The 27,330-nt window shown below is 39.5% G+C and overlaps 1 protein-coding gene and 1 pseudogene across 6 annotated transcripts; one reads left to right on the forward strand and one right to left on the reverse strand.

Annotated features, from left to right (window-relative positions):
- Window positions 1-315: 315 nt before the first annotated feature.
- LOC111814033 lies at window positions 316-407 on the reverse strand (annotated as a pseudogene).
- A 1,100-nt stretch (window positions 408-1,507) lies between these two features.
- Window positions 1,508-26,310, forward strand: Hao2 (hydroxyacid oxidase 2). Of its 6 annotated transcripts, none has more exons than XM_023706458.1 (8): window positions 1,508-1,634; window positions 12,256-12,307; window positions 15,047-15,198; window positions 16,961-17,244; window positions 18,673-18,882; window positions 23,974-24,132; window positions 24,470-24,539; window positions 26,031-26,310. In XM_023706458.1, exons 3-8 carry the CDS (start codon window positions 15,078-15,080, stop codon window positions 26,093-26,095), a joined length of 909 nt encoding a protein of 302 aa, XP_023562226.1. In that variant the 5' UTR covers window positions 1,508-1,634; window positions 12,256-12,307; window positions 15,047-15,077; the 3' UTR covers window positions 26,096-26,310. The 6 variants fall into 6 exon arrangements, with proteins under 6 accessions (XP_023562226.1, XP_004646249.1, XP_023562225.1 ...); XM_004646192.2 differs by having other exon boundaries at window positions 1,509-1,634; window positions 12,169-12,307; XM_023706457.1 differs by lacking the exon at window positions 1,508-1,634 and adding an exon at window positions 9,811-9,906 and having other exon boundaries at window positions 12,169-12,307.
- The last annotated feature ends 1,020 nt before the right edge of the window (window positions 26,311-27,330 follow it).

The following is a 27,330-nucleotide window of genomic DNA, read 5'->3' on the forward strand; positions in this document are numbered from 1 at the left end:
TTTAGATTAAGATTATAGAATGGTCGGAGATATGACAGCTGCCTATAAGGACTGCTTAAGACCCAATTACAAAGAAATGAAAACAGCTATGGGAAAGAACATTCCAGATTTCAGATGGCTACTTTGAAAGCTTTAAAGAGCATTGCTTGCCATCTAGTGGTCAGAAAACAGGTCACACATATCCTACAAATAAATACAGAATGAGCCTTGAGTGGGGAAAGTATAACCAACAGAAATTTATTTTTCAGTCCAACTATAGATTCTAAAATATCTCCTTGCTATGCTTGCTGAATCAAGTCATAGTTTCCATCCAACACCTTGAGGTTGTGACAAACAGGGTCAACTGTCAATTCTGCTGAAAGACTTTAGTAACATACTATAGAAATGACCCCTGAAAGTATAGCCTTTGCTGAAAGGCTTTAGGCAAGTTAATGAACCTCATATTTCCCTCCAAAAAATGTGACAATGGTATCTATCCAAATATTTATTGGTAGAATTAAACAAAGCAGTGGATATAATGTATTTTGTTGGAAGCTGCTGAATTTGAAAATTGGTCATATGTGTGAGGACAGGACAAGACCTCAGTGCCTAAAGTAGTTACGCTGCCTCAGTCTTGCAGAAGGTATCCTGCCTAGACAATTTCAGCTATTAGTTGCTAGGCAACCTTGTGTCTCATGGTACTAACTGCAAAGATATAAATAAACACCCAACTGTTATTCTCTATGTCATTTGCCAATCAGGCAAATGGGCCATTACCTGGCCTTGGCTATTAACTCTTGTCTTTATTTTCTAAATCTTCTCATCATTTTTCCCCAGGAGACCATCAAGAGACTAATTAATTCCTATATATCTTAAGCACTGAATAAATGTTAGCTGCTGCTTAAATACTAAAGACAGGTAGCAATAGAAGATGGAGTCTGAAAAATTTAGAAATTCTTTAGAGAATTTTATGGATTCACACTGAGTTGTTCTGTGGGGAGCCAATTACTGTCTGCAATGTACTTTTTGTTTGTTCATTCTGGCCTTTATGCTGCCTTCCTGAATCATATTTCTGTTCAAAAATATTAATGGCTCTCTCTGTCTCTCCCTGCAGGACTATTGGACCAGGCATGGAGAGCTCTGCACAGCAAGGCCCTAGAGCTGAGCTAACTGAACATACACTGGTGTCTCGACCATGGCTCCAAGTTTCTCACTGATTTTTCTCCCATTGCTTTGCTACCTTTATTTCCCAATGCAGATAAATTTATAATTATTTGCCTGAAATCATCTGCTTCCTTCCACTTGCCATCTTAGACAAACTGATAACAACATAGAGTTTGCAAAGAGCAAGCAACTAGTTCATTTGAAGGTTAAACTTTTATTGACCTTCAAGATTCTTCTGAGGAATCTTGTGAAGAATTTGCAAGGTCTTTCAAGTTCATTTCAAAACTAACTTTGCTCAGATTTAGTTACTTATTGCATACATGCTTACTATCCTCTTTAAAGATTACTCTTTAGCCTTGAACTTCTTTTTTATTTCTATTTGTGAGCAGTGATTTACTATTTCCTACCACATCCAAAAGGCAGCCAAGATTTGTGTATTTGCTTGTAAACAGCACAGTTCTTCAGCTCTGGAAGACCTTGGAGTCAATCAGGTTTGTGTTGGGTGGCTTCTGTGTGCTTAGATCTGGAGGAGGAGGAGATGAAGTGGCTGGGAGGGTACTACATATGTAAGGTATGGGATCAGACTGTGAATTCACAAGATAAGAGCCTTAGTAAGGAAGGTCACATGGAGACAGATGGTAGGGGGAACTGGTGACACTGCCAGAGGAAGCCTTGATGTCAAGGAGGCTACATTAGGTCTATCAATGTTAAGTTGAGAATCATACAGTGGAAAAGGTACACATTTTCTTAGGAAAAATAGGTCAAAATATGTTCACTCAAAGGATATATTTATTACTTTGGCCATAGTTTCTTGGCCACAAGCAGAAGTAAAGAATGATGAAGCTACTGCTTATAAAAAGCCATGAGGTTAGTAGTTCTCAAATAATTGGACTAGTATAATTCCTTTGGGGTCTTCATTTATTTGGAACCAAGTTACAAATTCCCTTCTCTGGAAGAGACTTCTGAGATTGTGATTGGATCAGGGATCAATCTGAGGGAAGTATACAAGCACAATAATCAAGACAGGATGGTTCTGATTTAAAGATAGATAATAGCTGGAAAAAAAGAATAAACTCTAAAATAGGATCAAAGGAGAATGGTTTTCCTTATTTTTATACCTCTGAATAAGATCAAAGGTTCCAAAACTTTTAATGAGAACACTATGATATTATTCATTTTACAAAATATTTTGCTTCTCATGAGAACCCTGAGTTAGCAATATTCTAATTTTACAGGTAATAATTATGGCTTTACAATTGAAGTTGAATATTACCTGTAGGGTAACAATTGAGTGGCAATATGATTTTCCCCCAAATTCCAAGGTAATTATACCTAGGAAATCACTTCTATTCTCTAAATCCTAGTAATAAACATAGGATGAGCTACTGAAATCTGTTTTAGGCATTGACTACAAAATTTTTGAAAGCAGAGACTGACAAGAATTAGGATTTTTTAATCTACAATGTTTTATGTAATCCCTAGATATATGAGGCTAGGTTAGTTTGTGCTATAGTAGACAATAAATCCTAAAACCTTAGTGGATTAGCACAAAAAATATTTTTCTTGCCTCTACAATATATCCATAGATACTCCTTTATTAATGGTCGTTTGAGACCAAGGTGACCTTTATTTTTCAGTAGTGTCTTCTGGAAGACATGGCTTCTGGTTTGCTGTAGCAAAAGAAAAGAAGCACACATGTGACTATCCCACTCAACACACTGGCCAGTCCTATAATGTTTTCTATCCTTAGGCAACAGGGAAACACTAGGAGCCCAGAGGGAGCAGACAATGCCTCTGCCATCCTGGCTGAGAGTATGTCTTGATGAACTTTGTTGGATAAATTAATGTGGAAACATGGCATACAGTTAAAATTATTCATGCTTTGAGGCAGCTTCCTACTTCCAGAACCTTAGATGAAAATATACCTACCTACAGGAGGAATGACCAAAGCAGATCTGCCATCTGACAGTCTACCACAAAAGAAGCATCATTCTAGAAACATGATATGGTGTTAAAGTTGAGCATGCATGAGAACTCTATGCAGTAGCTATTGATATTCTCTTCATAGACATCTCTTTCTGAAAGCTGAGATGTGAATCCCTGTTCACCAACTCACAAAGCATATGAGGTTATCTATTTTATGTAGAGGAAAGCAATGGAATCAGAAATTCATCAAAGCAATTGTCTTAGCAAAAAGAGCCAGAAGGAAGGCAAAGAGAAGTACAGTTTCATAACCTGCTTCCTTCATTCCTATTTCCTTTCTTTCCTACTACCGTCCAGTTGATCTTCTCTCATAGATCTTGAAATACATAAAAGACATGGAGGCAGCATAGATTAAATATCTCTTATGCAGAATGCTTACAACAAGAACAAGTGCTCCAGATTTCTGATTTTTGTGAAGTTTGGAATATTTGTATGTGTGTAATGAGACATCTTAGGGATGGAGACTAAATCTAGAAATATCATTTTTTAAGGCTCACACATATATTATATATATATTATCTGAGGATAATTTTATTTTATTTTTCTGTATTTTAGGGAAGGGTCTACAGAATGTTCAGGGTCTCATCACTAGATCGGACTTGTAGTGATTCTCCTGTTTACAGCTTCCTAAGTGCTGAGATTACAGGTACATGCCACCATGCCCAGTCTCAATCCCCATCTCAGCGCTCGCCAGGGGCAGGGTTGGCACAGTAGGCCTGGGTATCGAACTCTGGCCTCTGTTCCTTCTTGCAGACACTTTAATCTTCTGAGCTATTTGGACAGCCCTCAGGATAATTATGTAAATATTTTTAGTACACTTGTGTTTTGACTATAAACTATTAGATACAGTCTGGTGTGGAATTTTCTACTGGTAGTGTCAGAGTGGATCTCAAAAGTTTCAGATTTTGGAGCATTTCCAACATTCAACCTGTACAGAAAAGGATATAGTTCAGGGATTGTTTTGAACCACTGTGTTATTTCTGACAGCTCTTTGCACATTCTACTCTGAGCAAATAAAGACATGCAGCAGTGATCTCAGTGTTCCATGAGACACCGTTCCCAGTGGCTTGGATTTTCTTGGAACTGGCCAAGCTCACTTTATGCAGCACTTCTGACCCTACAGACTAGAGACTACATCCCCCACCCTCATGAACAAACATTCCAGACTGATTCATATGTGATAGAAATAAGTCAATACAATTCCAGGTCAGGTTTTGTCATTTTTATCACGTTAGCTTGTAGTCTCTGGTGCTCCATTTTTTCATCAATAAAGTGAGACAGTTACATCTACCCTCTTTTTTCTTTATGTATTTATTGCAGGGTGTACAAGCTCTCATTACGCAGATCAGACTTGTAGTGATCCTTCCTGTTTTTCAGCCTCCCAAGCTCTGGGATTCCAATCCAGAGAATCCCTTCTCTTCCCCAGATTCTCTGCCTGTCCTCAGAGATAATAAAGTCCCTTGCTCCTTTTCCTTCTGCCTATTTCCCTCTTCCCACAGCACCTGAAAAAAACCAATCAGAGTTTAAGTATCTTTTCCTATATTTATTTGTTATTTCTATATTTTTTTCATAAGAAGTTATTTTGAATGACTAGCTAAAAAAAGGAGTTTTTGATCTGGTTGCTTTGTTTTTTACTTTTTTGATCAAATTATGATTTGCTGCTGTGTATGGCTGTGACATTTCAAACCCCATATCATCCCGGTCACTTCTGTCAATCTATAAACAACTGCTGCCAGCACACACTTTCTTCCTTTCTTAGTGCCTACCAGCCAGGCCACTGAAGTCAGAACACATCACTAGCTCTATGTGGTTGTATAAAATATTTTAACCTGTTTGTCATGTATGAAATGGGGAAAACAATACTTATGTTTGGAGATTATCATAACAATTAAAAAATTAAAGCATGTAAAGCAATTCCTACAACCCAAGGCAAAAATGAAACACTGGACAAATGTGTACAATTTTATTATTATTCCTTATTTTCAGGAATGCCAAAATGAGTCTTTATTTAACAGGTCAGTGATGTCAGAACACAGACTAAACCCTTAGAAGTGACTGGGGGGAGGGCTGCTTGTACCACACTGCAGCTCCTTTTCAATGAACCAGTGTGCTGTCTCCCAGGGCCTTTGCATAGTAAACTATCCAATTGCTTAATAGAATAAAAAACTCCCCACTTTTCACCAAACTAGATGAATACCTGCATTGATGTATTAAGCACACATTTACATTATAGTTTAGTTTCAAATCTGTACTTGGCACTCATTTATTTAAAATACAGAATGTATTTTCCCACACAAAGAATGCTATTAAAATAGGGACGAGATTGATTCCCAACTGACTAAAGCACACTCTCCTCGATTCACAAAGTAGCAGACAATGGGCATAATTCAGATGTAAATAACTATAAAGCAGCAGTGTTACTCTGCAAGTCATTAACCAACAATGAGAAGCATAAAAATCAGGTAATAAATAATTTTTTTTATTTCTTATGAAGGTTAATGATAAGGAATGGTCTTAATTAGAAGAAAGGAGAATCTAGTAGAAACTTATGTAAGGAATCTCAAGGTAATTCTGAGTCATTTTCAAAAGCTTTTGAAATTTTTTACTAAGTCTGATATAACTTTTTTTTCACTCTTTCTTGACATGAAAGGATGCAACATGGATTTTATCTGCCACAAAATTTCATTTTGGGTTTGCAAATGGGAAAAGAAAGAAAATGAAAGAGATTAGAGGAAGGAAAGAGGAGTGAGAAAGATATTCCTTAGATCAGTCAACAAGTTGGAGAAGCTGAGGCGGGGGAAGTGGTGCGCATATGTACAAAGGTGGGTTTTGATTACCTACTCTGACAGCAGAGAAAAACGAGGCTCTTGAGAATGCTTACACCCTTATGAAAGGGAAATGGTAATGTGAGTAGTTCCCACTGAAATCCTAAGGCGGCATCAGAGAGCTAGATCTGTTTGGAAAAAAACAGATTTCCAGATGGGGAGAAACCAAGGTAGCTGGGCGCTCATTTATGGCTATTCATTGTTTGCAAATAAGCAAAATGCTGTACTGTTTGCACATTTTGTATTTATTTCCACGAATTAAATGCTAAACTAGAATATTAACATAACCTCATCTAATCAAAGAATTTAGGTAAAACAAGAATGCACAATTCAATCTTTAATTTCTGGTGACGCCAAACATAGTATGGGTTAAACTAAAATAAACAAAAATACATAAGTTTTCAAATGATAAAGATAAGGTTTAGCAAAAAGTAGTTAGCATCTGCTCATAAAACTAACAAGTCAGTAACCTTCACCCCAAAGAAGGTGGCCTCAGCTTGCCATAAATACTAGTTTACCATTGGTACAAAAGCGAATTTATTCTGGGTGTCCATCTTCAAGTGATACCTTCTCTGCTGATACTTCAGTTGAAAGGGATGTTTGAGAACTGGAGGGCTGAAGAGTATAGATTATACCACAAGAAACAGAATAAGTGACAGAAGCACATAGCTGACAAATCGGGGTGTGGTCCTGGGTCCTTCATTTCTAGGTGTGAGGGGTCAGGGAGGAGGACAGGGCTGATTTGTTTCCCTGGATCCTGGTTGACAAAACTAGAAAGTGGTACTGCCAGTAGTATTTGATTGGATTGGTGCATGTCAGACCCTCACTGTGTACCTTGTTCCTTGTTTCTGAAGCAATGTAATCATTGGTTCTTTACGCCACTCTGTGTCACAAAACTCTGTCCTAGTTTTACTTTGAAGCCTGAGCTACTGTTAGAGGTAAGTAAGACCTTCCTCCTTTCCTTATCTCTCCATTTGGGGGTCTCTGTAGGGACTCTCAATTTCAGCCCCTGGAGCATTGTCTCCCATGATTAACTGTTATCTGCCTGAGGTTTACACTGCCTTGCAGTGATGGGCTCATTCTTTCTCTACTAGCATTCATGCTCTGTCCAGAACCCTCTTCAAACAACTCTGCAGTTGCTATGGTGATGGCTCTGTCCTTTGTAGCCACTATCCTTGAGGTTTAGGCAAGTCCTTGCTCCCCTTGTGATGATTACAGCTTGCGCAGCAGGCCTTGAGCAGTTTATCTCTGAAAATAGAACCTCAAGGTGTAGTCCTGGCCGTTATCTCTTTTATTCCCCAGAGAATCCTGGCATCTATTCCTAGGGAGCAAGGCCAGAGGGGTTGGCAGCACACCTTACAGTGTAAAGTGAGTTCTCAGAGGCAGACTTTGTTTCTCCATTTTTGGTTTCCACAGTTTACCCTGTAAGTTTCAAGGAATGCTGAGATTTTTCACAATCTTCTCTGGGAGTCCTTCATGCACATATAAACTTTGATAACCCAGTCCTGAAAGTAACGCCTGCATGAACCAATTGAATCATAAAATCTTCAAATGTGACTTTGACGTGGATCTGGTCAGGTTACAATACAGAAAAGAGCAAGACCTTTCTCTAAATGCCTGCAGATCCACTCTGAGTTCTCAGTCAGGACAAAGAGTTTGAACTTCAGAGTTTTACCAGCAGATGTGGCAGAATACCCTTGCTTGCAGATTTTAGCTTTCTTCTCATTGCTCTGTTTCGGTGGACCTAAGCATTTCTGAAACCATAAAGCAAAAAGTCTGAAGAGGTCAAATGAACTAGCACTCCTAAAATAGTATTAGTGTATACAAATTTTACTATCTCATTATGTCTCTTCCTTTTGAACAGTTGAAGTAGTAAAGAACAGAAGAAAAAAAAATACTGGAAAGAAGAAGAAATAAAATGGGAATATTGGAACACACTAAATAACTTGAAACCTTTTAATTAATTTATTTATTTTTAAAGAGAATAAAAATAGTAAAAAAATAATAGAAATGATACAGAATTTCACTAAACAAAATGATAGGAATTCAGCAATGGTTGTTACACTGCATATTGTTGTCTTCAAATTAGTTGTTCAGATGACCAGATCTAAGCATGCAAAATGGGTCAAACAATTAAAAAGAAGGAAAACAATCAAGCACTAACTGTCCTTTTCAGTAAACCAATAGAAAACAGCAGTACAATTATCCAAGCTAACCTGTGTATATGTATTTCTATATTTTTCCTTTCCTTCTTGCCTGTTTTTCTCCTTTTCCTCATCCCAGTTATTCCTTCCCTTTCAACAGTTTCTTTCCCTTTCACAATGTAAGTGTTGTAGGCACCTGAATGAGATAGAAATATTATAGGCAGTCAGACAGGCCAGGCCCTCAAGGAGACAAGATGGAAGACAAGGTGACTTTACAACTTGGAACAGACAGACACTTCCACATGGGCCAGACCTCATGACAAAAGAGGAAACACAGCTACATATTTCCCTAGGCATGGGCATCAGGGATTGATATTGGAAATAGGTGTCAATCACCTTGAAAGAGCCCAAATGAGTCACTAGCCCAACCCCCAACAGGAAGAGACCCTGTCCCATAGTCATGCCCACTTACTACATGACTCGCTTCCCCATTTGATACTGGATTTAATCAATCTTACCTGAGCAATGGTGCTTATGAACTCATTGGCTGACCATAGTTTTGTCTCACCTTATGCCCACCTAAGCGAGTTCCCATGTCTTCTTCACCACCTTAGACCCACCTCACTACATGGTTTTCCTCTATAAAAGTCCCTGGAAGAGACAGCTTCCTGGGGACAACCTGCTCAGTACTCCCTCCTGTCCCTCTCTTGGACAGGCGCTTTCTTTCCCTCAATAAATATATTCTGCCCATGACCTCCATTTGTTCCTAAAATTCATTCTTCAGTTTTAGAGAACACAAACTTGTCCCAGGTACCTTTTAGGTTGGGAGATCAGTTTTTCTCCCTGTGTCATTTGGAGGTTCTCTGTATCACAAGGACCTGAGAATTAAATAAAATCCTTTTCATGTCTTGTAGTTTCAGTTCTGGTATAATCAGACTGAAATATAAAACAATTACATTCTGCTAATTTCTTCTTCTTCAAATTTGCAGAAGCTTTGAACTACAAATTTATTTTTCGTGTCAACTGTTAGGTCTTATATTATTCTCTAATAAGAATACTGGGCTCTGTTAGCCTTATATATGTTATAAAAAGAAAATAGCTCTATATAAAAATGATTTATGATTTATGTGAGCCCACTATTTTGTTCTTTAACATTAAATTGAAAATAGAGAATATAGTATCTTACTTCAGAAGCCATTGGGAGACAGTTCCAGAACACTTCCTGTAATAACTTTCTGACATGTATTTCATAACTTATTTATTTCCTAGACCCCATCCTCTCCAAATGCAAAATGGGAAATTATTGCCCTCATTATCCTGAATACTTCTGTTATGTCAGAGAAAAATCAAGAGGAGCTGTTAGGTAGACTAGAAGGGTAAGGAAGGTATTCTGCATTGTTATTGTTTGTGTCTAGGTGTCCAGCCAAAGCATGCAGTCTTGGGGCAGCTTCTGGACTTTGTTCTTGATTATTGTGGGTGTGGGTGCTGTACCTGCCCTCGGGCACGTGATTTGCATCATAATGTAAGGAAGGGAGTGGGGCTGGCTAGCTGCCAGAGATGCTGCCCCTCGTTTTGCTCTGCTCTTCGCCAACACCATGAAAGGTTGCTTTCTGTCATGTACCACTCTGTCTTGGAGCCAGCTGAGTATGGACCGAAACCCCTACTAACTGTGAGCTAAATAAATCTTTCCTTCCTTCGTTTTGCATGTCGGGTGTTTGTCCCAGCAATGAGAGAAGAGTGACTGAGACAACCATAAATCACGTTGTTGGCCCCAGACAGCTGAGACACTGAATCACTCTTATCAGGGAGTGGTGAGAAATTTACATTTCTAAAAACTAGATAAGGTTCAGCCTTGTAATCAGATCTTTCAAAAGGCAACATTTTGAGTCCCACTATATTATTATCTTTTTTGTTCATAAAATAGTAAATAATTGTAATGTAGATGGAAAAATATAATCAATAATTCATTGGGCTAAGGTTTATGGACCGTTCAAATGGTTAAGTAAAACTATGGTAAATTAAATATGGCTGTTGTAGTACATTAGATACACACCAGCACCTCTATAGCTTCTTACCCTTCCACTAAAAAGGCTTCCTATGAAAATCTTTGTGGCTGTCCCCAGAATTCCTCCTTCTAGCTTCTAACTGGGATCAGTATTCCCAGGGGCTGTGTTTTCTGTCATGTCACTTTTTCCACTTAGTCCCATTAGTAATTGTCAAGGGCTACTTCAGGGTTTGACTTCACCAGATTTGTGCTTGACCCTGGAAGCTTTCACATGAGTTGTGCCTCCTCTGCACTCCAGCCAAGATTCCTAGCCCTCCACATTCTTCAGCCCGTAGAAGAACTGACCTCATCCTGGTGAGGTTCTAGTCTCTGAGACTTGTCCCTTTCTTCTAGTCAGTGACATAAAAGTCCTTTGGTTTTTACCTACAATCATTTGCTGATTTTGACACTGCTGCTTACTTCCTGGGAGTTGATTAGTTTTCAACTTACAGTGCCTCAGCCTTTTCATCTGGATTCCTCCCACATGAGGATCCTGCGTGCTATGAATGACCTCAGTGGCTTTGCTCACAGTGAGGAAATTTACTGGCAGTCCCAAACTGCCCTCTTTCTTTGCTCTGGGATGATTGTATCAGAAACACAAGCTCCAGCTTTAAAGACTTTGAGTCACTAATGAGAGTGAAAGGAAGCAACACACAGTTCACTATTGGTCTCAAAAGTAGCAAACATTAAAAGAGCTAGGTGATAATATTTTGCCCTACTAGAAATAAGCAATATGTTTCATGTTGTAGACAAAGAGTAGCAAAGGTCCAGCTCCTTTCCTTGAACTGTCCATAGCCCCAGAAGATTCAGACACCTTTCAGTTCCTGGTACTCCCTTCAATGTCAGTTCAGCTCAATTTTCCCATGTAGGGACTTGAATTAGAAGTCTATGGGACAGCTGCCAGGAAATAAAGCTGGTGAGGCAGTTAAGAAGGCTCTGTGAGCAGGGCTGGCCTGATAGCTCAGAAGACTAAAGCGCCTGCTTAGGGAGAGTGCAATGGTTGGGTTCGATCCCTGGCATGCTGTGCCAGCCCCACCCAGGAGGCATGCTGAGATGACGATTGAGACTGGGCTTGGTAGCATACGCCTGTAATCCCAGTGCTTGCCAATGAGTCCAAGCTATATAGTGAGACCCTGTAGACCCAGTCCTAAATACAAGAAAAAGAAAATAAAATAATAAAAAAATAAGAATCAGTGAGTGCTATGCCATGGGCACTGGAGAACAAAAGCATGAGGAGACGTGTATTCTAGGAGGCAGTCAGAGGGAGAGAAGATGGAGAGCAGATGCAGCTACAAAGACAAAAAAAAAGTCTTAAAAGTTGATGGGACTACAACTGTAGGAGGGCAGACATGAGAAACATTTAGGAGATCAGGACTCGGGAGCAAAGATGGGTGAGTGCACTGGGGGAGTGTAAGTGTCTGCCATGTGGCTGGAGGACCAGCCCCTTGAGCAGTAACTGTTACAGCCACTTAAATTCACAGGGTCATGTTCCTTTACTCACCACCGACTAAATCCAAGAAGTCCATTTATTTTGAGAGAAAGGACGTACCCAAAGCTAGCTCAAAGGAGATGAAGAGGCTCATTTGCCTCCTGCCACCAACTCACCACGTACAAGTAAACCCTTTCTACAGGAAGGAAGAGTCAGAGCACAGAGACAAGGTAGATCTCCACTCTCACTTTATGATGCCCAGCCATCTTCAGTTCATTCTCCCCTTTCCTATGGAAAGGAGAAAGGGCTCCGGCCTTATGGGGCTGGCACCTGCATATTCTGCCACTTCCTCAGATCAAGGAGAGGAAAGGTGTTGCTTATGTGCTCAGCAAGAGAAAGCATGAAGAAATTGTTTATCTCTATGGAATAAAGAAATTGACTTCCAAAATCTTGTCTTGCACTGCCAGTTACAACTCCATTAAGTTAAAGAGTAGAGGAGGACAGATGTTGCATCCATGGAACTCTGCCCTGATTTCCTCTTTGACCTTCTTTATGTCAGCTTTGTTCTCACCATGTTTGGTTTGGCTTGGTCTTTTGAAGGTCCAGAAATGTCCTTGGTGTGTTTGACAGACTTTCAGGTGCTTGCTCGGCAGAAGCTGTCTAAGATTATTTGGGATTTTATCGAAGGTGGTGCTGATGAAGAGATCACGCGGGATGACAACGTTGCAGCATTTAAAAGGTCTGTTTTTCTAAATCTTCCCTATTGTTCAACAAAGATGTTCTGGTTGAGAGTGTCTTAGAGGATGCACTTAGTATACCTAGTGTCTGTCTGCAAGGAATACAAAGTGCTCAACATACAATAGTTTGACTTTTAGGCACATATGGTGGTGCCTTCCTATGATCCCAGCCCTCTAGGAGGCTAGATTTCACTCTAACCCAGACAATTTAATAATATAGTAAAACTCTACCTTAAAATGTAAAGGAGAGCATGGCTGGGAATGTAGCTCATGCAAAGATCCTGGGTTCATTCTCTAATACAAGAACAAAAAGTGTGTCTTTTTGTTGCTTTGGAGAGATGATACAAAAAAGAACTCATAGTGAAAAATTTATTTTATAACTAGCACATCTTCCCATATTCAACAATTTTCTAACCCCGAAAGGTAGGACAAGAATCCAGAAATATATTACATTCTGAGGCCCAAAAGTCCTGAATTCCTAACCTTTTTTATAAGAAAAACATGCAAGACAGGAGAAAACATGCAAGACAAGAATCAGGGTTCAATCTGGAGAAAATAACGATGCTCCCAGGAGAATTATAGGGGATGGAAGGTTGATCCAAGGGAGAAGACTTGGATATAACGTAAAGAGAATAGACAATGAATCAGCAGACAATCACTATAAGTCGAGTATAGAATGCCACCTACTTTAGTGTAGATCACAAGCTAAGAATGATTTTTCATTTTTAAATTTTTGGGGCAAGGAAACCCAACTGACAAAGGAAAAAGAGGTATAAAACTTACAATCATGTATCACTTAAGAAGCAGGTATCTCTGAATGTATTCTGAGAACTGCATTGTTAGAGAATTTCATTATTGTGTGAACATGATAAATTCTACAATGTAAACTAGCTACAACTTTTAGTAGGAGACACAATGTTACAGCTCTGTTGTTTTGGGTTGTGACCACGAATCTTATGATGTTTCTGGGTCCAGACTCTCAGCCCCACGTAGAACTAGAAGCAAAGAGTATAAGGAAGTTGCCAAGTGAAAGTGAGTTTATTATAAGGAAACAAAACGGATTTCACCAAAGAGAAGGGTGTTCCAGAGCTGGAATGCCCCCAATGTGGGGACTGTGGGTTGCTTTTATGGGGTTTATGTGGCTCCCATTGGCCCCTCTCTCAGTCTTTGGGGAGAACAGCTTGCTGATCTTTAGACTGTTGCCAAGTTTACATAGTGGGTCATCTTGGTGAGACCTGTGGGAACAAACTGCTGTGGACTGCCTGGTTGTTGCATTCACCTCAGAAAGCCTAACATTTCTTTCTTTTTTTTTTTTTTTCAAGCTACCTCAACCATTCCCATTTTCTCCACTGCCTCTTTCTCCCTGAGTCCCTGTCAATCCTTGCCTACTACACACACCTTTCCGTAAAATCCCACCCTTGTATACACGTCTGTTCTTTAATGAAGCATTAAATGACTGTGTGTAGACATTGAGTCCATAAAATTTTATTGAAACACAACTATTATCTGTAACTGCCTTTGTGCTATAGAAAGAAAACTGAATCATTATAACAAAGACCATAACACACAAGGCCTAGAATAGTTAGTGTCTAGCCCTTATTTTAAAATTTTTGTGACCTCTGGGATAGAGAAGTTGAGAAAAATGAAAAATGAAATTGAAGTGAACATTAGCCTGTTTTGTATTTCATACTTGATTAACTAAGCAGAGTACTTTTTTTTCTTTTTGTATTTTAGGGAAGGGTCTACAAGGTGTTTAGGATCTCACAGATTGGACTCTTAGTGAGCCACCTGTTTACAGCCTCCCAAGTGCTGGGAATACAGGTGCATGCCACCATGTCCAGTCTCAATTGCTATATCAGGGCACCCCCAGGGGGTGGGGCTGGCAGGGCAAACCTGGGGATCAAACCCCTGGCCCCTGTGCCTGCTTGCAGGTGCTTTAATCTGCTGAGCTATTTGGCTGGCCCAACACTGAATACTTTCAATGATTGCATTTATTTGTCCTTATAAAACTGTTAGAAAATTTGGTTTATTGCTCATATTTTGCAGATGAAATGAGAGATGCTATCTTGTTCAGATTTGCACATTACTATTTCCTGGAATTTTTCCTAATTTTATGAACAAAAATAATACCTATTTAAGAATGAAAAAATTTTGGGACTCTGTCTTAAAATTGGGTTTTACAAATTTATTGAGTGTGAATTCTCCTATCTTTTCCTGAATCAGTACAATAATATGTAAGTTTAATAGTCTAATGAATTTTATTCCTGCAAAAAAGTCACGATTATTTTCCGGGATTTGTCCTCTTCAGCGACCTTTCTTGTTTTCTAAGGATTTACTGCTGGCTGAGGAAGAAACAACCCAGAACTTCCCTCTGCCTTTCCAGATCTTGTTATGCTAAATAAATGAAGTTATTCAAGCCCCAAGAGGCTACTCAGGGAAAAGGGGTTCAAAGACACAGAAACTCAAAAAGCAAGACAGGGGTCCTGGGGGCCATGGTTCACTAGCAGCTGAGACATGGCTGGGTAAATGTGGAATATGATGTTGGGCATAGCTTTCTGGAGAGGAGCCTCCTGATGGTCCCAAACTGCTTACTGAGATCAGCCAACTGTACCCAGCAAGATGTTGCCAGGATCTAGGCTGGCTTAGCCTTGAGCAAGGTGTCGAAGGTCCCAGCTCCAGGCAATGTAGCCAAGATGGAGACTCGTCTTGCCAACAGAATCTATGCTTGTTGCCTAGCACAGAATCCGCCTCCGTCCACGGTATCTGAGAGATATGTCAGAGGTGGACATCAGAACCACAATCCAAGGGGAAGAGATAAGCGCCCCCATCTGCATCGCACCCACAGCTATGCACTGCTACATCTGGCCTGATGGAGAAATGAGCACAGCCAGAGGTACAAAGCAATCTCATCTTTGGTCTCCCTCCCCAGAAGGCTAGAGATGTGCAGGAAGCTTCCATTAGAGCAATGCAGAAAACACCAGGATTTCTCCTAGAAGTACCTGGGGATAGCAGTCTGGTTGGAATTAAGGAAGGTAGGAAAGAACTGTTTAAAGCCATATTTGTTTAGCATTTCACCTAAGACTTTAGCTTTTTATTTGTGTTTGGTACTGGGTATCAAACCCAGGACCTTGTTCTAGCCAGGCAGGTACTTATGATGCTGAGCTATCTCCCTCACCCAAGATTGAGAAAATACTCATCAACTATAGTAATAAATAAGTAGAGTGGGTCAGAGGCCACGGTGTAAAGTAGGGCACTAAAATTCAGCCAAATTATCTCTCAAAAGAGTGGCACTTGTCCAAACTGAATCACAAAATCAGTAAGGAAAAGGACGTCCCTGGGTAAACCCTAAGGTTGGCTGTAGAGATAGGGCTTTCATTGGCATCTTAGAAGCCAGGAATGGAGATGAACAGTGAGTCACTGAGTTTAGAGTGAGGAGCAAATCATGACATTATATCTTAACATAAGGCCCTGACAGTTGCTCATCTATAAATGTTTCATTTCCTGTTTCTTCAACTGACTCTGTCATCATTTTGACAAAAAAGTTTCTTGTGTTATGTCTCTTTCCTAGTAACCTCCCTTCTATCAGCTATTCTCTACCAATGTCAATATTACTACTGCTATTACTACTATTACTACTAATAATGCCAGTAATAACAATGGTGGCAATGGTGATGACAAGGGATGGAACTGAAAATATATATTCTGGGGATTCTGTAACTTTCACTTTGGCCCAAATCTGTTTTACCCTGGGATGTTCTTCTCTGACTTCATGATGAAGGAAGTAGTGAATCCAATGATTTTAGAACTCAAAGTGACCAGGTTGAAAATGGAATACTTTAGAAAAATGAGTAGCTTCCTAAATCATCTAGGAATGCATTGCCTTAGAGTAAGGTTAAGAGAGAGATCTCTCCTGTTGAGATGAGGAATGAACAACATTAATGATTGATCAGGCCAAATAAATTCACATATGATTTGTAGCACAGGAGTGGCATTAACCTGCTTTTAAAGAAACTCACTGAAATGAAGGAAATGGGAAATTGGAAATGTGTATTTCAGTAGCAGAAGAGGTATCAACAGCAGCATCACCACTCACCTCCTCATCATTAACGTGTGTGCACTATATCACTTTGTAGACTAAAGAATGCTTCCATAGCTGTTATCCCACTGGATCACCCAACAAAAGCAAGACACTATTATTCCTCTCATTTTACAGAGAAAGGAAGAGAAATTCAAGATCACAAGCAAGAGAGCAAAACTTGCAGCCTTCTAGTTTTAGACACTACTAAAAGTTCAAGCTCTTCCAGGGGAATTAAATTTCTCATCCAATAACCTATTTCCCTTCTATTTCATTAAGAAATTATAAAAGTCTGCTTCCTTTTTGGGGGGCTTTAATATATCCAACGTGGTTCTGTGAATTAAATGATATCTGTATTGGAAGCACTTTATTATGGGGCCCAGGGTTTACAAGACAGTTCACGTTCTGAAGAGTACCAGAACAATTTTAGCCTCTTGGTTTGATCAAGCTATCTTCCATATATGACCTAAGAGAGATGAATAACAAAGGCAAGCTGGCTAGAGGCAGCACAAACAACCTGGACTTCCCACCCCAGTCCAGAATGCCTCTGTCCTCCAAATATGTCTTCTTTGTTTTGCAGCTGCCCAAGCAGCAAACATCTGCTTCATCACCAGCACATTCGCCAGCTGTACCCTCGAAGACATTGTTGCTACAGCACCAAGAGGTCTCCGGTGGCTCCAGCTCTATGTGCAGTTAGACTGGGAGATAAACAAATATATAGTTAGGAGGGCAGAATCCCTGGGTTTCAAAGCTTTGGTAATCACTGTGGATGTACCCATTACTGGCAAAAGGCGAAATGACATGCGAAACCACTTGGATTTGCAGAAGAAGATGAAGATAAAGTATCCTGGGTCACCAGAAGAGGTAATAAGGATACCACGGTCAATGCACAGATGCTGTTAAAGACATGTGTCCTTCCTTCTTCCCTCATTCCTTCTTGTCTTTCTTTCCACAAGCATTTTTTGAGTCCCTGTCCTGTGCCAGACATCTGGGAGACAGCAGTTTATAAAGCAGATCTGGCTCCTGCTGCCAGATAAGCGGAACATGGTGCAACATCTTCTTACTTATGGTGCTGCCGACCTGTATAGAAATGGGAAAGCCTTTGAAATGATTTTTGCAACAATAGGAAAGTAAACTAAATGTATCATCTAATGTTTTCTCCTTTTAAAGGCATACTAAGAAAGCAATAATTATGAATGGCATTTGTAAATATATGATGCTCTGAAGAGGATATTCACAGGCAGTGACTGACCAGCTAGCCTACTCAAATAAGTCTCACCTTGCTGCCCTAAAAACTGAGGAGACAATGTCACTGTATGCATATAGCTCAATCCTGAAGCGACAAGATACTGCATCGTACCTCTGTGATCCCTTTGATATGAGTGACTACAAAGGAACCCTTTTATGAAAAGCTCACAGTTTAAGAGATAGAGTGCCCCAGACAGAAAATGCCAGAGTAAAGTTGGAATTCCTTAGCTGTATGAGCTAGTAATAACAAGCATTTTAGTCAGTAGCCAAAAAACACAACAGTTTTCTTTACCCATTATGGCCTCAGGGTGTTCTTGAAACTTTGTTGCAGTTTCCAGAGGTGCATGGAGATTAAAGGACATCTGATGATGAGCCAGTGATAGGTATTGGATAACAATTGATTTGGGATTTATTAAGTATTGTTTTGGTCTTATAGTCTATATCAAACTGACTTTTAAGTACTTCAGTAATTCATCTTACAAACTAAAACTGAATGTTTTTAGAGATTCTGTCTTATCTCCAGATCCTGGAATAGATATGGAACAAAGACATGACTGAGAAGTTGAAGTAGGGCAAGGTGGGGTGATACAAACATGCCATTTCAGCACCGAGATAAGAGAATCATAGGCTCAAGTTCCACCTGAGCAATTTAATGAGACACTAGTTTAAAATAAAAAATAAAGATGGATGGGTGAGCCATAGGAAAGAAAGAAAGAAGAAAGAAAAAGAAAGAAAGAAAGAAAGAAAAAAGAGAGAGAAGAAAGAAAGAAAGAAAGAAAGAAAGGAAGGAAGGAAGGAAGAAAGAAAGAAAGAAAGAAAGAAAGAAAGAAAGAAAGAAAGAAAGAAAGAAAGAAAGAAAGAAAGAAAGAAATTGTAAAAAATCTTAATATAAATTGTTAGGGAAAAGAGCTAAAAACTCTGCTGTATTTTGTTGCCTCTCTCTTGAAGCTCATAAATATCAGCCTTCTAACATGTCTCACTTTTCGAATAGGTCAAGTAGTCTTATAGCTGTCCAGGACTCAGTTATCTTTCAATTTCCCACAGAAAAATTTCACATCTGAAGCACAGCCTACACACTTCAATGCATCCTTCTGCTGGGATCATCTCTCCAGGATGCAAAGCATCACTAAATTGCCTATCATCCTTAAAGGGATTCTGACAAAAGAGGATGCAGAGCTGGCAGTGAAACACAAGGTCCAAGGCATCATCGTATCCAACCATGGTGGGAGGCAGCTTGATGAGGTTCCCTCTTCAGTAAGTAGGGTGACTTTAGAACTGTGTGCTGTGTGTGTCTACATCAAGGTGTTCTGTGCAATCTAATGCACAGTATCCTCTTATTACATGTGTCCCCTATAGATGTTAAAGATTGCTAATTATTTTAATAGCCTAATGAATATCAAGCTATTTTTATAAATTTGACGTGCATAATTTCTAAACCTTGTGATAATGTTGTGAGACAGGTATATACCTATTTTACAAATGAGGATGCTGGAGTTTAGAAATGTCAAGTAACTTTCCCAAGTTCAAATAATGGTGAGGAAGGGTAGGTACCATGTCCCAAAGACAGACATAGGCCCCTTCTGAAGGATGTGTTCGGATCAAGCTTGTATACTCACAATGAGAAGTACACACACACTTGCACCTGCATGTTTTTGCTTTGGGCATGTCTCAAGGAGGAGCATGGCCTTTCCTAAACTAATAAATAACCATTCTTCATGATAAAACAAAAACTAGCTTAATGCATCCTTTATTAGAATCTAAGCATGCCTTCTCTTCCCTAACTCATGTATCTATGTTCATTTTTTATGGCGTTTAAGGGGAAGAAATTGAGAAGGGAGTTGTAAAGGAGCCTCTGCAGAGGCATTAGTTGTTGACTTATTTTCATGGAGATACATATGTCTCTTTTTCAAAAGGTTGTTCTATTATTGTTTGACTTATTTGAAGAAAAAACAAGGGAGAATTTTCCTCCTGTTTTTGGCCTTGATATTACATAAGTAAAGGCTATGAAATAAACACAAAAAGAGAACAACAGCTATCACTTCTATTTTCATCATTATCATTCACATCAATATTTTGGTACCTCTTATCACATTTCTTAATGTAAATGTAAGCATTTCAGTTGGAAAATTAAACATGATATTGTATACTTCTTTTCATTTAAAAATTATTGGGAGCGTCTTTTGTTTCAAAATATATGTTCCTCGTGCTTAACAGTATAGTCTATGATAGGTAATTTATATAACAAATCTATTATTTAATATTTGTATAGCTTCCACTTTACTTATTTTGAAAAAAATGCATCCACAAAAATCATTAGAGCTATAATCCCTAACGCAATCTCAATTGTTTCTTTAAGATGATTTGAAGATGTAGAAAGTCATCAGTAACCACTGTCATGATTTTAAGACAGGTGATATTTATTTGTTTGTTTGTTTGTTTGTTTGTTTGTTTTTGTATTTGGGTCTACAGGGTGTTCTGAGTCTCACTACTAGATGGGACTCATACTAATCTGCCTCTTTACAGCCTCCCAAGAGCTGGGATTACAGGCATGCATCACCACACCCAATCTTGATTGCCTTCTCAGCACACCCCAGGAGTGGGGCCGGCACAGGAGATCAAACCCCTGGCCCCTGTGCCTGCTTTCAGGTGCTTTAATCCACTGAGATATTTGGCCAGTCCCTTAGACATGTGATTTTTAGAGGTTTCAGGTGTCTCCTCACTTTTGTGTATGGCTTGCTGGCAGAGAACAGGTAGAAGAATAGCAGGTCTCTGTGGAGGGCAAGTGGTGTACCTTTCTGTGTCTCTCTGATTAAGGATTGTTGCAGTCTGAATAGGCCTCCTACTTCCTGTCCCACCTCTTGTCCTGTGGATTGAATAAAAAGTGTGTGTGCAAGACACATGTGGAACTCTCCACCCAACTTATGCAAGAACACCCACAAGTCCGTCTCTCACACACCCAGTCATTGGTGGAACAAGGAACACAAAAGAGAACAGCAGAGCCAGGGTCATTCCCAATTGTGCCTATCAAACAACCATGAAAATCAAGGAAGAGCCTACCATCTGTGAATAGCAAACTGAGAAGAAGATGGCTTTTGAAAGCAAGCTAATGCAGACAATGTACTATAGGGTTCTGGCTCTCTTTAATCAAGTCAGCTAGTCCTGCTACATTGGAAGGACTGGATAATGAGGGTATGAAGAGGCAGACCAATTCTCCCATTGTTCTGAGAAATGAACCTCAGCAAAGGCACCAACTATAGAGAGAATTTCTCCTACTCCCTTTTGCTGATCAACATTCTCAGCTCTTTGGCATAATATCCAAACACAAATATATCCAGGGACAGCTCTTTAGGAAGGTACAAAAAACCTTAGTAAGATAATTAATATTTTGATACATTATTTTAAAAAATTGAAAATTGACCTGGCATGGTGACACACCCTTTAGAGCACTTGGGAGGCTGAGGAAGAAGGATCACTGAGTTTGAGGCCAGCCTGGGCTACATAGTAAGTTCAAGGTCACCCTGAAATAGACAGTGAGTTCCTGTGTCAAAAAATTTGTTTAAATTTAAAAATAAAATACTGGAAACTGAAAATTAACATTAAAAAATATACAATGAACAAAAATGTTGATTTTTAAAATAAACACTGAATTGGACCTTATTCTTACAGAACCCTGTCATCTCACATGAATCTTTGCCTAAGGTCACATAAAGCTTTAGTCTATTCAAATAAACTCTCATCTCTCAGGGCAGTTTGTCACTTGATTAACAAAAAACATTTTGTTCACTTGTCACTTATCCAATGGGTTCAATGACTCCCTAGATTTTGTACCTGTGGTACGTTCCTCACTCTTCTTACTGGGCTGGTACCAGACTATGACTGCAACGTTGTGAGTGTCAATCTCATTGTTACAACTTTAAAATTTATTATTCTTTTAAAAAAAATCAAAATCTTTATCTCTTGTTTTGTATTTTTTTCTTTTCTTTTTTTTGCGGGGGGGAAGGGTCTACAGGATGTTTAGGGTCTCACTATTAGATTGGACTCATCGTGATTCTTCTGTTTACAGCCTCCCAAAAGCTGAATTACAGGTGTGCACTAGCACGGCCAGTCTCAATGGTCATCTTAGTGTGCCCCGGGAGTGGGGCTGGCATGGCAGGCCCAGGGATATAACCCCTAGCCCTTGAGCCTGCTTGCAGTCACTTTAATCTGCTAAGCTATTCGGCTGGCCTTTATCTATGTGTGTATGTATGTATGTATGTATGTACGTATGTATTTGGTACAGCATCTCACTACACAGCTCAGACTTATAGTGATTCTCCTGTCTCAGCCTCCCCAGTGCTGTCTCAGTGGCCAGCACAGTGGCAAGGCATGTAGTATTGGTGATCAAACCTGGATCTTTGTGCTTGCCAGGTAGGAGCTCAGACCTCTGAGCTATGTCCCTAGCCTGTTTGTTTGTTTTTCTGTGATATGGTCTCCCTGTGTAGTTTAATGTGGCTTTGAACTCATGTTGCTCAGACTGGCTTCAAATTAATGACAACCCTCCTGTTTTAACCATCTGAGTGCTGGGGTTCCAGGCATTTGCCCCTCCTGCGAGCTAAAAAATAGCATTTTCAATATAAGTCCGTATCTAACATTGCCATTGTTTTCTCTTGGAACCAAAACACAGGATTAGTCAGCTGTTATCTTCAGAAGACTAACAAAGTCATGTTCTAACCTGTTAAAAGTGAATTCTAAATTTACACTACATCCTAGGCTGAAATTCATTCCCCATTCTATTTCTGAACTTGTCATCAACTTCATTGTCTACTCTGGCTGCACAAGTTTGTACAGATACATTTATGTCTTTTCCCAACATCACACAAATATTTCATATAATGTATGGACCTGAATTTCTCTGGTTATCACATGTAAATCTGAAACATATTCATTTCTTCCTTCTACTTATGAATTAACCCACTGGAGTCTTTTCTCCCTGGTTTACTATTCTATTTAGTCTCAGTACAAGGGTCTTGTTCCAGTGGAATTTTGATTGTATTTTTATACAGCAGAAAGCCCATAGGGTACAATTTCAACTCTTCTTTTCTAGTGTCCTTGGGAGAAGCAGAGACAAGAACCCTGAAGCAATTCAGAATGGCCTCTTCCCAGAACCCATTCTCTGGGAGGGGCAGGCTGCTGCCATCCCCCTCATAAACAGCAGGCTTCTGTGGTCCCTCTCATAAACTTGGAGGCCAAGGCACTGGGCCTCCAAGAGCTTGGTGACCACAGAGCTTCAAGGCCTGGTTAGCCCTCATGACAGATGAGAGACAAATAGCTTACAAAATTCAGTGGAGAAACTGGGCCAGAGTGACAACATGTGATTATTTTGGCTTTCAAAAGCTTAAACTTTCAGCAAGCTGTTGGTCCTATTTCCTTTCATCAGATAAACCATTAGTGGGTGAAAGGCCAGTTGTTCAGACACGATGACTTAAGGAATGATGTGTGCAATACCATTTCCCAAGACAGGAGTGTTCAGGTCCCCAGGTCAGGTCCTGGCTGGTCACCCTTGTTTTACTAAAGATTTAGTCCCTAAGCAGTACAGGACATTTCTAACTATGCCACCCTAGGACAGATGCAGTAGAAAAAATAAAGCCTCAACGTGTTCTTTAATGTTAAAGTAATTATTATACTTTTATTTTTTTATGTATTTAGTACAGGGTCTCCAGGGTTTCACTACACAGATTGGATTTATAGTGATCCTTCTGTTTTCAGCCTTCCAAGCTCTGGGATTACAGGCATATGCCACCAGATCCAGTCTTATTCGCTGTCTCAACATGTCCCGAATCCTGGTCCTTGTGCCTGTCTAAGCAGGCACCTTAGTCTGCTGAGCTATCTACCTGGCCCCAAACTCATTATTACAAGTGAAAAATGTTCCTTTTAAATAGGAAGAGGAGGGCCAGGGAGTTGGCTCAGTGGAATAAGCGCTTCCCTGGCAAGTGCAAGGGCCTGAGTTCAATCCCTGGTTCCACAAAAAATAAATAAATAAATAAATAATAAATAATAAATAGAGGAACCAAGCATCTCTTCCACTCTACAGATATTTAAAAGAAGGTCAGCAAGAAGGTAGACTTGTACTGAAGCAGAAAACAGCAGGAAGGGGAGTCTGCGGGATGTTCCTGGGTGCTCAAGAATGTCACTGCACCTGCTATTGAGAAATTAGGAGCCTCAAGCATGAGAAGGGAAGGAAATGTGAAGAACATGACCCCAGCTTGGATTTCCTGATCCTGTATTACATTGAGAGGACATCCAACCCATGCCCCTTGAATATAAAGACAGAAATCCTTGCAGTCACACGTGTATCTGTCTTTTCAGATTGATGCTTTGGTGGAAGTGGTGACTGCTGTAAAAGGGAAAATTGAAGTGTACATGGATGGTGGGGTTCGAACTGGCAATGATGTGTTGAAAGCTCTGGCTCTAGGAGCTAAGTGCATTTTTCTTGGGCGACCAGTCCTGTGGGGTCTTGCTTGCAAGGTGAGTATGGCCACATAAGAACCAATGGAAAGATATAGAGCCTTTCACTCATTTTCATGCTTTTCTAATCTTTCCCCTCTCACTCAAATTTTTTCAAGGATTCTGCAAAGTAAATGTAACTCACTCAACTCTCCATGACTCTTCTTAAGTATGTCCCAAACTTTTAGCAGCTCTTACCCTTATCTCTCTTTGCTTTCCTTTGTTCCCAAAATGATTTCAATTTCTCAGATACCCCCCATCCTTCCTGCCACAAAGCTGACTTTATCTAGTATTTGTACCTAACAAATGGATGGAATGTTCCTGAAGGCTCTTGTGTTCTACTCTGTCTCCGGAACAGGGTGAACATGGTGTTGAGGAAGTTTTGAATATTTTAAAAACTGAGTTCCACAGTTCCATGACCCTTATAGGTAAGTTTTTAAATGTTTTCTGGATTTGGATCTTAAAGTCAAATGTTTGTAGAACTGGAGTGGCAGCCCTCCCCTGTAGCTAGACCTTCCCTGCATTGGCAGCTATCCAGAAGAGAGAATAGGAAAGAAGTGTTTTAGATGAAGATTAAGCACTGTTATCTGCAGGTGGAAACCTAGGACTTTCCTTAAGCTCATTGCATATTCAGTGAGACTCAATCTGGCTCTTATTTATATTAATTTTATTGAGAAAGAAGTAGCGATGAGACAGTTTCAAAACAGATTAGTAAGACAGTAAAATAATTAATACATCACGTATTGTCTTTGTAGTAGTTGTTCATAGTACAAGATGCAGACATGATATCTTGTCTAAACAGTATTAATTCAAAACTTTCTTCTCCTTGAACTAAGAGAAAGTCAGTTTGGCTCTGAACTCATGTTTCTCCTAAATTACTTCCATTAACAGACTGTCCATAGATCTCTGCATGCTGTTTTCTGTCCCCATCAATCAATCCAGGCAAGAAACTCAATCCTTTACTGTGTTTCTATATTTAGGAAATGAGCCTCTCCTTAGTTACAATTTCACATGCAATACATTTTGCTAATATTTGCTTTGGAAATGTTAGGGTAAATACAGCACAGATATGGAAAGAAATTCAAGTTCAATATCCACAGCCTAGTAGCCACAGGGCCTAAGGGTTTGATCCCTTGGGCCTGCTGTGCCAGTCTCGCCCCTGGGGTGCACTGAGACAGCAAATGAGACTGGGTGTGGTGGCATGCTCCTGTAATCCCGGCTCTTGGGAGGCTGTAAAAAGGCAGATCACTACGAATCCAAACTAGTAGTGAAAACTTTTCCTAATATACAAAAAAAAATAAAAGAAAAGAAAAAAATATCCATAGCCCATATTAAATTCTTGCAGTTTACTCACAACCAGAGTTTCACACTGTCTACTCAAGTGTATGACTTCCCAGCCCCATATCACCTTGGTAGCCCCCATTTCTCCCTTCTCTTTTCAGTTTTTCTCTGAAGGGCCTCTCTTCCATCATTGTGTTATAATCTCAGCTACAGGATCATTTCACATATTAATTATGATCTACTAAAGTAGGGTCTGTTACCTTGACAAAAATTTCCCTTAAAATTGGGGTGCTCCATCACCTACACTGTCCCTGAGTGTATTCCTGCCCATATCCTTGTGCCTTATCAGAATTGAGATTAGGTTCAGGGATATCCACTGCTTATGAGAGTTGATTTTTTTTTCAAAGCTGAAATCAAAATTTTGTGGTTTTACCCTGACCTTTTAACATGACTGTGCTAAAACTTGAAATAGAGTTGTAAAATACTTATAATTTCCAGTGCAATTAGATTCACATTATTCATTCTGAACAGATAGCAATTGGTCAGATAAGTACTATGATCAGAGACTCGTTCCTATGGTATCATCTGAACTCCATGAAATGAGAGAAATGAGCTTCATAAATGTGTTGTTCTTTTAGGCTGCAGGTCGGTTGCTGAGATCAATCGGGACCTGATCCAGCTCTCCAAGCTGTCACTACTATGATTGTCCACTACTATTTTCCTATCATCTTTCAGATGTTGTTTCTTTCTGTAAACTTCTTTTCTGGAATAAAAAAAATGATAGGTAAACTGAGATTGCAAAAGTTAGTAGATTATTTGTGTGTATCCTAAATATCCCTATGAAGTAACCATGGGTTTTGGATTCTGGAAAGAAAAGCTATACATATACAATCTTACACAATAAAAATTGCTCTCATATATCTTAGTCTCTCTTCTCCTGTTGTTGAGACAAATACTCAAAACCCAAAGTAAATGGGGGAAAAGGTTTATTTAATTCATAGCTTGTACAGGCTTCAGTCTATAATAAACTAGCTGCAAGGCAGGGTGGCATGGCTGACAAATATTGCAGAAGACAAAGTTCATGGCAGAGAGAAGGTAGCAAACCAACAAGGGATGACTACAACTCCTTCTATCCCTTCTGTCTTATCCAGACTACTTAAAATGGATAACACTTATACCTTTAATCCTAGGGCTAGTAATCCCAGAATTGCATCATGAATCAATTCCAGTGTCATGCAAATTAAATGCAGCTACCTCTGAAAAAGCCATACCTATTACCACATGAGGCTTTGGGGGGGGGGGCATCTGAACACAATCTTAGCATCCTATCTACAGATAATAGAGAAATTTCCCAGTTCATTCTACCTACCCAACAGTTGGTGCAGGATGTGTTAACTCGGGAAATAGCAAATGAAAAAACAAATACATAGCTGCTGTTGCCTAACTCAAATAGATGTACAGAGTGTATATTAACATATCTAGAAAGAGAAAGTGAGGCATAGTGCTATTAGACAGCTTTGCTTACCTATTACTAGAATGGACTCAGAACCTAGGAATCATAAAGAGTGGAATATCCAGATAGACTCTCAAATCACAAATTATTTTAATTCCTCTGATTCTTCTTATAATAGAATGTCTTAAAATGGTAGACTACAGATGACATAGTGAGTAGACTATGTTTTTGTACATCTTATATATGTCTATGAAAGACTGATGGAACTTTGTGCTCTAGAAGATGTTGACTCCATGTCTTTGTCCATTGTTGGTCCTATAGCAAAACACCTGTGACTAGGTAATTCATGAACAATAGAACTTTATTCTTCCCACTTTTGGAGGTTAAGAAGTCCACTGTAAGGTGTCACCAGCAGGTTTACTGCCAGAAGGAGGCCTAGTCTTTGCTTGCAAGATGGCATCTTGTTGCTGAGTTCCCCAGAGGGG

Source organism: Octodon degus, unplaced genomic scaffold (assembly GCF_000260255.1).
Source record: "Octodon degus isolate 3935 unplaced genomic scaffold, OctDeg1.0 scaffold00257, whole genome shotgun sequence".
Classification (NCBI taxonomy): domain Eukaryota; kingdom Metazoa; phylum Chordata; class Mammalia; order Rodentia; family Octodontidae; genus Octodon; species Octodon degus.